Source organism: Anguilla rostrata, chromosome 7 (assembly GCF_018555375.3).
Source record: "Anguilla rostrata isolate EN2019 chromosome 7, ASM1855537v3, whole genome shotgun sequence".
NCBI lineage: Eukaryota > Metazoa > Chordata > Actinopteri > Anguilliformes > Anguillidae > Anguilla > Anguilla rostrata.
In genome coordinates this window covers 1,590,855-1,604,994 of record NC_057939.1, presented here as the reverse complement: position 1 = coordinate 1,604,994, position 14,140 = coordinate 1,590,855, and the positions used below count along the sequence as shown (strand labels likewise).

Here is a 14,140-nt window from a genome sequence, read left to right as displayed (position 1 = left end):
CACGCATCTATATTACAGATCAGCACTGGTGAGCACTGTTCATTATCAAAGGCTAAAGATAAAGAAACACGTCTTCAGTCAAAGGAGACATGGTCAAGTCTCACCTTGATTGGCAGCTGAAGCTGTTAATGTGTCGCTACGCTCTGGAATGTTAGTTGTCCGGTTAGTCAGCTAGTGAGTTTATTAACTATTATGGTAACATGCTAGCAAACAATGCTAATATGCAAATTGTGTGGTATTTTAGAAATCACAATGTGCTCTTGCAGATTGTGACTCAGGCTTGTACATCATGTCTGTTATGCTGCGGCTCGCAAATTGTGTCCTTAAAACGAGTGTTGGTGGTGGTAGCCCATTAAGTACAACTTAAAGCATGTAGCCTTCGTTTTGGGACATCTGGTACCACGGGTAAAGGACTGGCCATGAATTAACGCAGCGTTGAACACATTTTAACATAAAGATTTTCAGTTAAATATACAAATGAAAGAAGCGCGTCCAACCTCTGAGAACAAAAGACATTAAGTGCCTGATTTACTAAAACCTTTATCACGTGCAAAACCTTTTAGCGCACGCAAAGCTAATAACACGACCATGAGAGGTGCAAAACAAATACTATGTCCAGTCATTGGTTGTGTTGCAGGTTTTGCGTGTGCTAAAACGTTTGGCACGTTTTATAGTCTTGCAGTGTTTTATGAGATTAGTGAACATACTGGGGGGACCTTTGACCATTCCTTCGCACAGAATCTTTGAACATCCTTTTAGAAAAATATATCCGCTACAGCCCTGAATCACATTCAAAGCATTAAACATGAATTAATCTAAATAATAAACCAAATAATCTAAAATGCAGACTGAAGACACACCTCCTAAGATGGCATTATTACCCCCTTCCATCCCCAACCTATAACATTTTGAGTATCTTCTTGGGTAGTGCCAGGCCTGGACTGCATCCATCTTCAGCTCCTGCTTGTTTCAGGGACTAGTTGCCTTAAGTTTCCTCTTCAGCATATGAAACTCATGTTCAATTCGATTCAGATTGAGTGAATTACTCGGCCAATCAAGAATTTTCCAGTTTTTGGCTTTGAAAAACTCCCTTGTTGCTTTAGCAGTATTTTTGGGATCATTGTTTTGCTGTGGGATAAAGTGCCATCCAATAAAATTAGATTAGATTAGATTAGATTCAACTTTATTGTCATTGCACAGAGTACACGTACTGAGACAACGAAATGCAGTTAGAATCTAACCAGAGGTACAAAAGAAGCAGTAAAGTGCAGTAAGGTGTATGTACATACTGAATAAATATGAATACAATATTGATAAATATGGATACAATACAATGTGATATAAACAGTATAGACAGTTATAAACAATATAGACAGTGGATTCGTATAAATATGATAAATATATTATTAGCAAGGTGCGGCAGTGCGAGGTTCAGTCATTGGAGGGGGGGGGGGGGGCTGGGGGGGTCCAGGTGGGTGTATCCGGGGTGAGGGGTGGGGGGGGGGGGCTGTCACCGTGGTGCAGAGCTCAGCAAGGTGACAGCTGAGGGGAAAAAGCTGTTCCTGAACCTGCTGGTCCTAGAACGGAATAAGTTACTTACACAACTTTTCCCATAGCATTTATATTGCAACCATTTATACAGCTGGATATATTCTGAAGCAACGCAGGTTAAGCACCTTACTCAAGGGTACAACGGCAGGTTCCTACCCAGGAATGGAACCTGTCATCTTTAGGTTACAAGGCCAGTTCCTTACCCATTATACAACACTGCCGCCCTCATGCCTTCACACCCTCCATGTAAAACCCTGTTTAAATCAGTTCATTCAGGCTCAACAGACCCCTGGCGGTTTTGATAAAAGAAAACATCTGATATAATTTACTGGCATCTGGTTGTACTGAAGAAGAAAAAAAAACATTTTTTTTTTACTCAATTCAACTCTTAATAACTTAAAAATCATTTTTAAAATTACATTGAACACTGTAAATCTCTGTCCTCCTCCTTATGAAGAATGTTCACCGCAGCTCAATGAAACCAGATGTGGGACCACTTTACATAAACCTCGGGGTTAAATGTAACATCTCACTCTCGGTACTTTCAGTCAGATTGCTAATGAATTGCCCGCCCCCCCCCCCCCCCCCCCCCCCCCCAGGCTTTGTTTCCTGGACCGTGAACTGAGCGACCGTGAGCGACAGTAAAACGGCAGATTCGTCGGAAATCGTTCAAAATAAAAGTCTGCCTGCTCGAAAGCGAGAAACGCGTATCTCAAAGTTTATTTTCTAAACTAGCGACGTTTTGACATGTAAAAACACTCCTTCGTTATAATTATAATGCCAATTAAAAAGGCAGTGTATTTCATAAAGCTTTTTTTTTATATTTCTGCCATGTTGATTCTTGGAAGTGCAGTAAGTCTATATATGAAATACCATGATCTTGCTTTTTTTAGGAGAATATAACACTGATTCCAGCATATTTGTCATAATTAATAAGTCATGTTACCACTGAGGTGTTCTAACAACTCTAGATGATAGTTTATCCTATAACAATTAGTCAGTAAGCTATGTGGCATGGGTTTGTTAGTACACAATAAAATGTCCAGTGCTAATTCAATTCTAAATAGATAACATTTGGACACACATTCCAGAGTCAGACCAAAAGTTATCTGTCAAGACTTGAATTAACAATGCATATTTACTGCATACAGCCCTTCACTAAATTGATATGATGACAAAGATATCAAATAAACATGATAGAAAATTTGACAGAAAATGTTGTGGTTCAACTAAACAGTGTATTCCTCTCTACTGCTAGTATAGGTCAATGGATCGTGTACATCAGGCTCTGCTACCTCCCCTGGACATGTTGTCTCAATGATATGGGGGTGTTTTGAATACCTTGGACCCTTCACTCTTCAGATATGGTGTCACTTATATCAAATAAGCGTCATAGAAAATGTGGCTGGGGTTTGAACATGCAGTACATAGGCGAATTTCATTCAATTAAATCCCAATTGCTTTCTGATAGCATAACAGATAACATGCTCTGCTGCCTCCCCTGGACATGTTGTCTCAATGATATGGGGGTGTTTTGAAAACCTTGGACCCTCCACTCTTCAGATATGGTGTCACTTATATCAAATAAGCGTCATAGAAAATGTGGCTAGGGTTTAAACATGCAATTTCTCGGCAAATAGTGTATTCCTATCTTCTGCTAGTACTGTTGAATGCATAGTTTTTAACAAGTGCACATACAAGTCAAACAGTCTTGAATGCATTAAAATCTCTTTAAGAACTCAGAGTATGACACACATAGTCATTAGTCATAATACATTTCATAGCAGGAAACAGCCAGTATTGGACACCTGGGCTTGTAACAGGATGTGAAGTACAACTGGCCTTCACATTAAGCAGTAACTATAAACAGTGAACAGAATTTTTGTGGTGACATTTTTCGTGTGACTTACAAAAGCAAAACTTGTTGACAACATGTCCAGGAGAGGCAGCAGCGCATTATATATATTATGCCATCAGAAAGCAATTGGGATTTAATTGAATGAAATTTGCCTATGTACTGCATGTTCAAAGCCCAGCCACATTTTCTATGATGCTTATTTGATATGTGACACCATATCTGAAGAGTGGAGGGTCCAAGGTTTTCAAAATACCCCTATATCATTGAGACAACATGTCCAGGGGAGGCAGCAGCACATTATATATATTATGCCATCAGAAAGCAATTGGGATTTAATTGAATGAAATTTGCCTATGTATTGCATGTTCAAACCCCAGCCACATTTTCTATGATGCTTATTTGATATGTGACACCATATCTGAAGAGTGGAGGGTCCAAGGTTTTCAAAATACCCCCATATCATTGAGACATGTCCAGGGGAGGCAGCAGCACATAGCTAAACTCATGTACTGATGTAATGTTGTATTGGATATTGCAATAATAATTAAAAGTAATGGGTGTATTTTATCTATAATTCTTCATTTAAATTTTTGCATTATCTGTGATGTTCTGTGCAAGGACCCAAACGCAGACCAGAGAAATCCAAAAAACGTTGTCTTTATTCAGTCCGAGGTTAGAAGCCAGGTAATCAGAGAAAGGACAGTGCCGAACCGAGTTTCCAAAAGAATTGTGATAAACAGGCAAAAAATCAAAAACCAGGAGATCAGAGCGGCGAAGGTACAAAGGGACAGGCAAAAGAGAAGTCAAAGCAAAGCAAAGGTCAAACCAGAAGCAAACAAACCGAAAGGGGCAGGCAAACTCGAAGTCGTACAGAAGGGGTGTCTCAGGAATCTCGATAAACAAAGGCTTACTAAATATCGGCACAATGAATTCGATCAACGTTCTGACCGTGAGCTGGTGGAAAAGACTGACATTTATACACTGGGGAAGGTAACAATCAAGGAGGGGTTAAGTGAGTGAGGGCGGAGTAACAAACAACATCCAGGTGAAGAACATTAGGATAACTAATAAAATGACAGGGGACTGACAAAACGCGGACTGGAATCACATAGACAACAATGATAATAGACAGCCTGGGTTAAGCAGGTAAAAACGCGTGCAGAGAGAGAGAGGTGCAGTCAGAGCAAGAGACAGGTGCAGGCAATTGCAGAACTCAGCGTTAGAGCAGGCTAGAAAGAAAAGGGGCGGAGCTACAGCGCAGCATGGAAAAGGGGAGACTGGTTAATGTATTAGTATAGTGATCTAAACTATCAAAAACCCAAAACTAGTGTGTGTTAGTCCATTAGTAATATTCACATGTTAGTATATTAAAGAGGTTAGTACTTTACAATCTATAAGTTAGTAAGGATGAGTAGAAATTAGTAAAACTAGAAATAAGTAGGAAGTAAGTAAAAACGAGACTGGAAGGAAGACTATGTTTCCACGAAAACCCGGAACCACCCGAATAGTGAAATCACACAAATACAGGGGAGTGAAGCAGCTCAGGGAACACAGACACAGAGACAGTACTGGGGAGGCAAGTGACCGGGAAATACAGACTACAACATTATCATTGTTAAAAATGTAGGGAAAAAAATAGAAAAAATTAAGACAGATTTGTTTGTAATTAATATTTGTGTTGTGAATAGTTTTACAATGTCTGTGTGTAAAATCGAAGTTGTTTTAATATTGTACAAATAGAAAACGAATAGTTCATATTTTAGGACAACTGCAGTCCGATTTTTCCTTAATTAATTTCATTTTGCTGAACGTAACAGTGGTTTTAGCGTCGAACTTTTATTTTGAAATTTTCAGACACGCGCGAAAGTCCTTACTGTCGCTAGCTTCACACTGCTTTGTTTTCCTTGCGAGGGATTTTATTTTTATAGTTCCTTTATAGTTTTCTGTAGTTCTGTTTGTGATATTTTCTGTGGACAGAAGTCACTGACACATCCATGCCAGCCTCTCGAAGGAGCATCAATCTGGTAAAAAAAGATTACGATTTCAAATTCACGCTTTGCTTTCTTCTTTTACGCAAAAACGTTGTTGGATTATAGTACGGATTTTTCCGGTTAAGAAGTTAAAAACAAAATATCGGAGCATTGGTTAATATCGAGAAAGGTCAGACTAATACCAGGCTTATAGCACAGGACCGTGCAGAAATAGGGCTTTCTACGTATAAAATCTGTATGTAAGAATTGCCAGTCAGTTTCTTCTTGCTCAGCGTAGTTCATTTGCATTAGGGGTTTAGTGATGTCACATATATATTCTCCTTTCTCTTGAAATGTTGTCAGGTCTGTATAGTTTCTTACATTGTAAGTCATTCTGGATCAGAGCATCTGCTAAATACATGTACTGTAATGTAACGGAATTTAATCCTTTTTGATTTTTTCAAATACAAATTTTTATTTATTTTTAATAAGAATGCTTTGCCTCGTGTAGCAAAGGTCAGGATGACGATGCGAAGTATAATTGATCTAACAAAGTTAGTGAACACATCCGACTAAAATGTCCATCATTTATTCACAAAAATACAAGATTATTAAACTGAGCTGACAAGTAGACTATTGGAGTCCCCTGAGATTCATCTGTAAACTCCATTGGTTTATATTTTAAAAAGAGTGCTTAATGCTTAGAAATTTGGTATATGGTGCCTTGGTTCTTCTTGCTGTAATTGTGTGATGTTTGTCCAGAGGGAGGAGCATGGTTTGCCCCCAGTGCCGCAGGGAATGTGGGCAGAATGACAAGTTCTGCAGTGAATGCGGCTACAGACTGTGCTCTGCAAGGACACCTGTCACAGGTAAGCCCAGCAAGCTAGTTAGCGACCAGGTCCCCTAGCTTCATTTTCAGGTCATCACTTAGCTAGCTTGAATTAGTCCAGCTTGCTAAATTAGTCAAAGCAGTGCAAGATGATTTAGGTTTTTTTTGGGCGTGAGAGGTTGGACCATTATCAACAACAAATGTTACAGCACCACGAAAAGTATTTGACCATTCCAGATTTCCTCTTTTATTACATATTTGTCACTCAAAATAGCTTCCGATCTTTAGACCAAATGTAATATTAGACAAAGAGAACCTGAGTAAAACAGGTTGATTCAACAGGGCTGCAATCAAGCCTGGCTGTGTTCAATCAGCTGAAGCTAATATCAAGTAAATTTGGTTAATTGGTTTATTGAGTAACTAAGAGGGAAATGACTTTTTCACGTGGATGTTTGATAACTATTTTCATTAAATAAATGAAAAAATCATTTAAAATGTCTGTTGCATTTACTCAGTTTCTGTTCAATATTACATTTTGTCAAAAGATCGGAAACCATTCAATGTGACAAATATGAAATAGTAGAAATCAGGAAGGGGGAAAATACTTTTTCACAGCGCTGTATGCTCCTCTTTGAAAACGAGGTGTTCGCTTTTTGACCATGGTGGTTGCCCACGGTTAGGGGTGTGTTGTTTTGTTGTGACTGTTTTTTGTTTTCTAAGGCTGGCCACTGGGACTGCAGTATATATGGCTACAGGAATCCCTGCAATACTCTCGATCAGCCTTGATTGAAATATTACTGTCAAATGTTTACTGCCACAACCGTGCAGATATTTGGAAATATATTTCCAGCCAGTGTTTTATCTTGTGTGGAGGAATCCTGTATTCTGTAAGAAAATGAGTAAATTTCACTTGGTTTGGTTTTTGCAGGTTTGTTGAGAGATTTTGCTGATCATCTTAATGCTTCATGTACACATTTTATCTAAATGTGCCACCTTGGTTCAAATTTGAATTGAAAGTGGGACAGCATTAATTTTCAGGGCCGTAAGGGACATTTTTATATTTAGATATTCATGGCCTGTAAGACTACTGAGTCTACAGGGTAAATTAATGAGGTTTTTTCTTTGGGAGAATGGGGCTGTGACAGGATGTGAAAAGCACTGGAATCAGTGCCATAGATACTCCTGCACACCACTGTAATGCACATAATCAGACTGTTGCTCTCTGCTGTATCTGCTAACGCTAGTGCTAATACTTCTTTCACACAGAGCTTCCTGTACCTGGGAAGGAGACAGGGGACTCCACGGATGTGTCATCTGCTGACCCCAGTCGTGTTAGGCGGAACAGCATAGACTGGACTCGTCCCAATTTCCTGGCATCACCCAGCATTTCTAGAGCAGAACCCAGGCGCAGTTCTGCTGTCGTCCACAGGGTTGTGCCGTTGGGCCTGCAGCCGAGAACTGAATGCACTGCCATCGTCTCCCAGGAGATGGAAGAAGGGGTGCAGAATAATGCCACCCCCAAAACCTTCAACAGAAGTAAGGTTCCCCTGCATTGTGAAACCATGGTTCCGAACTTGCTGAACCCACAATAAAATTCATAAGAGTGTATTGTCTGTGGGCCCTTATTAAGCTGCAGGCTGACAATGACTCTCAATTATTTATTTCTACAACCATTCAGATAAATGGAAAGATATTTAGAGCCAGTGTTTTATCGTGTGTTGAGGGATCTGCCTACATTTTTACGGCTGCTGTTCTGTTCTGCTGTTTTGTCCCACTGTATTAGACTCTAACCGACAGGAAGGGCCTGAGCACCCAGTCTGTGAGAGCCACACCCACTCTGATGACAACACCCACTCCCAGAGCCTTGGCCACCCTGACACTGGCTCTTCTGAAGATGAGGGAGAGGTACACCCCGGCTAGTCAGTCAGACTTTGTCAGTACAGCATCATTCGCTCCATTTGAAAATGGCTTTGAATTGCTCAAGGTCGTTTATTTGCTACAGCCAGCTACAGTTGAATCTGAAGGTCATGAACATGTCAGGGGTGGATATATTCATTGGCATCACATGAAGAAATGCTGTGCTTAGATGGGGAGTCTGTTCAGTTCACTAGACAAAAGTCTGAGAACACTTCTCAAGTTATATAGTTTATGAGCGGGCTCAATATCTCACAAGCTCTATAAATTTGGGGAGTCAGGTACTTTTAGACAGCCAGGTCTACTGTGCTTATCGGCACTCTGTGAGTTGCAGCACTTGACCCAACAAAAATATTTATCATGTATGAATTTTTATCTACAGGCAAAATCGACTGATTAGCCAATTGGCTAGCTAGGAAAATTGCCTAGTTGACTAGTTGGGCTACCACTTTCAGCTCATTACACACAGCATATACATATTTCTTACATATTAAGAAACCTTCAGTGGCAATCAGGAAATTTGCTAGGTCATATTCATGTGGGGACAGATGCAGCTAGTTTGATAAACTGCATTCATGTCAACCATTTGATTAGTTTATGCATACAGTCATTTCCCTAGTGCTTATTTCAGATGAAATGGTTAGCTAGCAGAGCTTTTCAATCTGCTGACAATATTTCTGTGTGCATTTTTCAGTGTTTTGTGTGCTTGACAAATTTTTTTTTTTAAAAAGTGATTAAATGAGTGGTTTAGCGGGTACTGACACCATGCATGGGACTTTGAGTAAAGACACCAAAAGACACTGTGTGTACTGCACAGGAGGAGGAGGAGGAGGAGGTGAGAGTTCTTACACAAACCCCAGAGCAGGGACCAAACTCCAGTCCTGGAGGGCCCCAGTGTCTGCAGGTTTAACTCCAGTCCTGGAGGGCCGCAGTGTCTGCAGGTTTAACTCCAGTCCTGGAGGGCCGCAGCGTCTGCAGGTTTAATTCCAGTCCTGGAAGCTCGCAGTGTCTGCGGGTTTTACTCCAGTCCTGGAAGGTCGCAGTGTCTGCGGGTTTAACTCCAGTCCTGGAGGGCCGCAGTGTCTGCGGGTTTAACTCCAGTCCTGGAAGGTCGCAGTGTCTGCGGGTTTAACTCCAGTCCTGGAAGGTCGCAGTGTCTGCGGGTTTAACTCCAGTCCTGGAAGGTCGCAGTGTCTGCGGGTTTAACTCCAGTCCTGGAAGGTCGCAGTGTCTGCGGGTTTAACTCCAGTCCTGGAGGGCCGTAGTGTCTGCAGGTTTAACTCCAGTCCTGGAGGGCCACAGTGTCTGCAGGTTTAACTCCAGTCCTGGAGGGCCGCAGCGTCTGCAGGTTTAACTCCAGTCCTGGAGGGCCGCAGCGTCTGCAGGTTTAACTCCAGTCCTGGAGGGCCGCAGCGTCTGCAGGTTTAACTCCAGTCCTGGAGGGCCGCAGCGTCTGCAGGTTTAACTCCAGTCCTGGAGGGCCGCAGCGTCTGCAGGTTTAACTCCAGTCCTGGAGGGCCGCAGCGTCTGCAGGTTTAACTCCAGTCCTGGAAGGTCACAGTGTCTGCGGGTTTAACTCCAGTCCTGGAGGGCCTCAGTGTCTGCAGGTTTAACTCCAGTCCTGGAGGGCCGCAGTGTCTGCAGGTTTAACTCCAGTCCTGGAGGGCCGCAGTGTCTGCAGGTTCAACTCCAGTCCAGGAGAGCCGCAGCGTCTGCAGGTTTAACTCCAGTCCTGGAGGGTCACAGTGTCTGCAGGTTTAACTCCAGTCCTGGAGGGCCGCAGGGTCTGCAGGTTTAACTCCAGTCCTGGAGGGCCACAGTGTCTGCGGGTTTTACTCCAGTCCTGGATGGCCGCAGCGTCTGCAGGTTTAATTCCAGTCCTGGAGGGCCACAGCATTCATGTTTTTTTTTTGTTTGTGTCTGTGTCTGTTTGTTTTTGGAATTTTCCTTTCAGCAGCCCATTTAAGCCTTTGAAACAAAGATCTTTTTAGGCAAACAGCAACTTAAATTTGGCAAATAAATGCTGAAACACTCCAAAAACCACCAGACAATGCAGCCCTCCAAGATTTTGGTTTAAGATGTCTGCTTCAAAGCCATATTCCTATAGTCACATTCAAAAAAACCCAGAACTCTGTCTCAGACACATGTGATTGGTCAGATTGGATGACTGACAGGTCTTAGCTGCATTACTCAGCTCTGCCGCACTTGCCAAAGACACTCAAACCAGCCTTATTATACTCTTACACAGGGGTTTGGGTGGGGCTCTGTTGCAGGTATTTGAAGATGCTGTGGAGTACCCTGAAGATGAGGCTAAGGTAAGTTTCTTAAGAAAGGTTCTCACTAATGATAATCACACTGTTAAAGTAAAGGCTTTAATCATTTATTATTCAGGGCATTGTTTATGAAATGTTGATTTTAATATATTTCATTGTAATTTGCGCATATACTGAAGCTCACATCAGTGCTCCTAAATATATAAGCTAGCATTCATAATTGACTAAAAAGACTTGCATGTGATGATTTTTCATTGAAGGAACCTGAAGACTCGAAGGAGTGTGTGGCTGTGTCTAAAGATGAGATCATCAGTAAAGGTGAGGATCTCATGGAGAGACCCCGGCACAACTGTGCTTTGAAAGCTTGTTTTTTCGATTGATATCTGGATGGGAGGCTTCCTGGGAAAACCCATTTTCTGCTGAAAGAGGTATTGTTGGGCCAGCAGGGGGCACTCTTCCCTCTGGACTAAACAGAAATCCAGTGTCCCAGCTCAGTGATGGGGGCACAGTGTGGGAGAAGGGGTCCTGGTCCTGGCCCGATTCCTACAGAAAACAGACTCCCTACTAGAGCCCGACCGATACGGGATTTTTGAGACTGATACCGATTTTAGAGTGGAAAAATTCACAGATTACCGATAGGGCGGCCGATATAGTGAATTTTTGAGCTGGAATGAAAATAGACCATTTCTATGTGGATTGTGCACCGATTGTGCTCCGATATGACTATGCAAAGGTACTCAGAAGGCTGCCTTCTTAACCCCTTAGCACATGTAAACACCTCACAGCTAGACCAATGAGGGTTTGTAGCTGGAGGGGAAGGCACCGCGTGTTTTCCCTTGGCTGGTGTGGTAAGAACAGGGCACAATTATACTTAAGAATGCACTGGTTCCGTTGCCACGGGTCAGATATGAAGGCGTTGCTTCATATCCCGCTTAAAACTGGCCTGAAACGGACCAGTAACATTCTTGTTACTCTCCGTTCGTAAACGGGGCTATGTTGTCATCAGAGATATATCTGACTTGTCGCCGGACTGTCAATATTCCAATGGGAGCATCAGAATACTCACAAATGCGCGGAACAACACATCAAATATATCCATGACCACAGCAAGTAAGCGTAACAGTTACTATGGTTTACTCTCGTAATAATCTGACTCCAAATGAAATTAGAATTTAAAATTTGGTTTTAACTATACGTGGATCTTGGAGTGGTTACACTCGACTCTATCTTGTGCCATCATTCCTCAATATATGCTCCCGGGTTTAGCACTATTGTTAAATCTCAGTTCGGTGAAGCCTCCAGAGGGTAGGAGGCTGACCACCATAATACATGCCTTCCTTTGTGCATAGATAGTTATGAGCCCAGGTCAGTGTGTATCTATCGGGCTCCTTAAGGCGAATTTGACAAGAACCGGCGTATGACGTCCATGGGTCCTCTTAAGCCAAAACACCAGAACCAATACAACACCAATCCCGTTAGCGGGCAGATCGTGGTCGCCTATCTAACTTGAGGACCTCACTAAAGACGTTCGCTGTACTAGACCCCTGATCAGTAGGTCCTAGTCATAATTGTCGCCCTGAGTATTTAATCGGAATTTCAGCTGAAAAGAAGATAAAATGGATTAGAGTCATGAAGACCACGCAAGTTAAAAATAAGAAGAATTTATTTAACAGGCAGGTAGGTCATTAGCTTCAAATTCACAATCAATTTAAAATATGGAAGGTTTTAAAACATAAATATAGAGTAAAAAGTTCTTACCCAGCCTGTTTAGCTACACAGGAAATCACAGAGCCTGCGCAGTGTGGGAAGTCGGTTGCGATCTTCCTTGTTCAGCTACGCACAGAACACAGTGCGGTGTGGGAAGTCGATTGCAATCTTCCCTGTTCAGCTACGCACAGAACACAGAGTATGTGCAGTGTGGGAAGTCGATTCCGATCTTCCTGTTCAGCTACACACAGAACACAGACTAGGTGCAGTGTGGGAAGTCGATTACGATCTTCCTAGATTGCTTTGTCTCCCTTCCTTTTAAGCCAAATCCCGCGTTTGATCTAGGCGGCATTGCCATAAATTAACCTAGCCGAATAATAAAATCTGGAATTTCGGCCCCCACCATTCGAAGGCTGTTGTCACAACAATTAGTGGGGAAATTGGGAAAAGGAGATGATTACCAGAGAGGACATTCCATTGGGATAGTGTTTTCTGGAACTATGTTTTATCAAATTCTATTTGGTATGAAACATATTTCATTCAATTTTCGAATTTCCCTGAATACGTCCATACCAAACGTGTCACAGGGATGTAATATTATGGTGCAGTTGTCATGAAAATACCCTTTTGTTGAACCATTTTACACGCAATCCATGTTATTACTACATATGGCATAATACAGTAATATAATGAAAACACGTGCATGGTTTGTAAGGTTTTACAGGGTTTGTGAATATGATAAACAGACGGTTTAGAGTCCAGATCCAGAAAAGAAATAAAAAGTGTGATGACAGAGGGGCCCACATAAGGGCACTGTGGTACTGTCAAGCGCAGTTGCCCCACCATTTTTCCAGAGGCCTGATGATCTTTTCACCCTTAATGGCCCCAACACACACACCCCCACAACCATAAACAAAGAGACTAGTTCCCCTTATCTTAGTCGTGTCCAGATGGCAACATTCCAGAGAGCCAATGGCTTGCTCACACAACCATAAACAACCAGTCCAGTTCCCCTTATCTCAGTCTTGTCCAGAGGGTAACAGTCCAGAGAGCCAAATGGCCTGCTCATCCAGAGGAAGTCCGAGTAACCTATTGTTTTATCACAAGGCTCTCGGGTCCTTTGAAGTACAGGATGAGTCCCAGCGTGCAGGCTCGTTCAAATGCCAGCCTTTTCTGGGTCCCAATTTGACTCCCCTCTTACACACACGTGCCAAATCTGGCCAATCCTTGCCCATTTAGGAGGTACCCTATTTAAAGCTTTATAACTCCAGATGTGAACACCACAGGGACTTGAATATGGCTCAAATGAAGCAAGACATTTGTAACATTTACAATACTAGCTTAGATTACTTTATATTCATAATAATTCAAAATAACATGCCACAAATGCAATTGTCTAGGCAAAAAATCTAAAATGAATTTGCTCTTTTTTAGTTTGCAATGAAATACTGGGAGATTGCATATATACAGCAGGTTAAAGTATACATGTCCTGGATCAAAAACGTATTGACCACAAGTTCATAAAATCTAAGGGTGGATATGTAGAACTACTAAAGATCTATGAAGCAAAAACTATGCAGTGTACCCAGTGTCTCCAAATCTACCCAAAATGTCTAAATTATGTCTAAATTATGCATTGCTGTAAATCACAACAAATTCATTTCACAATCAACTCTTGTTACTCAAGAAACTCATGTTGCATCATTTTCAAGTGGTAATTACAAGCTTTCTGTCAGTACAGTGGTCTAAAATAGCTAGGGGTCCAGAAACATATCCAAAATATCTCCAAAAAGGAATATAAATCTTTTTGTCCATTGTAAAGCATATAAATGAGCCCCTTATGAAGGTTCAAGATGAAACATTGATATCAGATTTAAAAATAATACAAATATATTGTCACACAATGCTGTACAGTACCTAAATGTGTAATAATTAACTCTTGTATGTATTTAATACTTACTCGTATGTTTTTTGTATGGGATGGGACATGAAAACACGGCAACCGTCCACCACTGCTTGGCAATGTTCCAACACTCTC

At 41.7% G+C, this 14,140-nt stretch overlaps 1 protein-coding gene across 1 annotated transcript in view; it reads left to right on the top strand.

Moving 5' to 3' along the window:
• The first annotated feature begins 4,482 nt into the window (after positions 1-4,482).
• Positions 4,483-14,140, top strand: part of LOC135258559 (interferon-induced very large GTPase 1-like) — a 38,585-nt gene continuing 28,927 nt past the window's right edge. The window contains 6 exon segments of the mRNA XM_064342025.1: positions 4,483-5,433; positions 6,142-6,248; positions 7,475-7,744; positions 7,992-8,113; positions 10,396-10,437; positions 10,656-10,713. Coding sequence (XP_064198095.1) covers positions 6,152-6,248; positions 7,475-7,744; positions 7,992-8,113; positions 10,396-10,437; positions 10,656-10,713 — 589 coding nt within the window. The 5' untranslated portion in view covers positions 4,483-5,433; positions 6,142-6,151.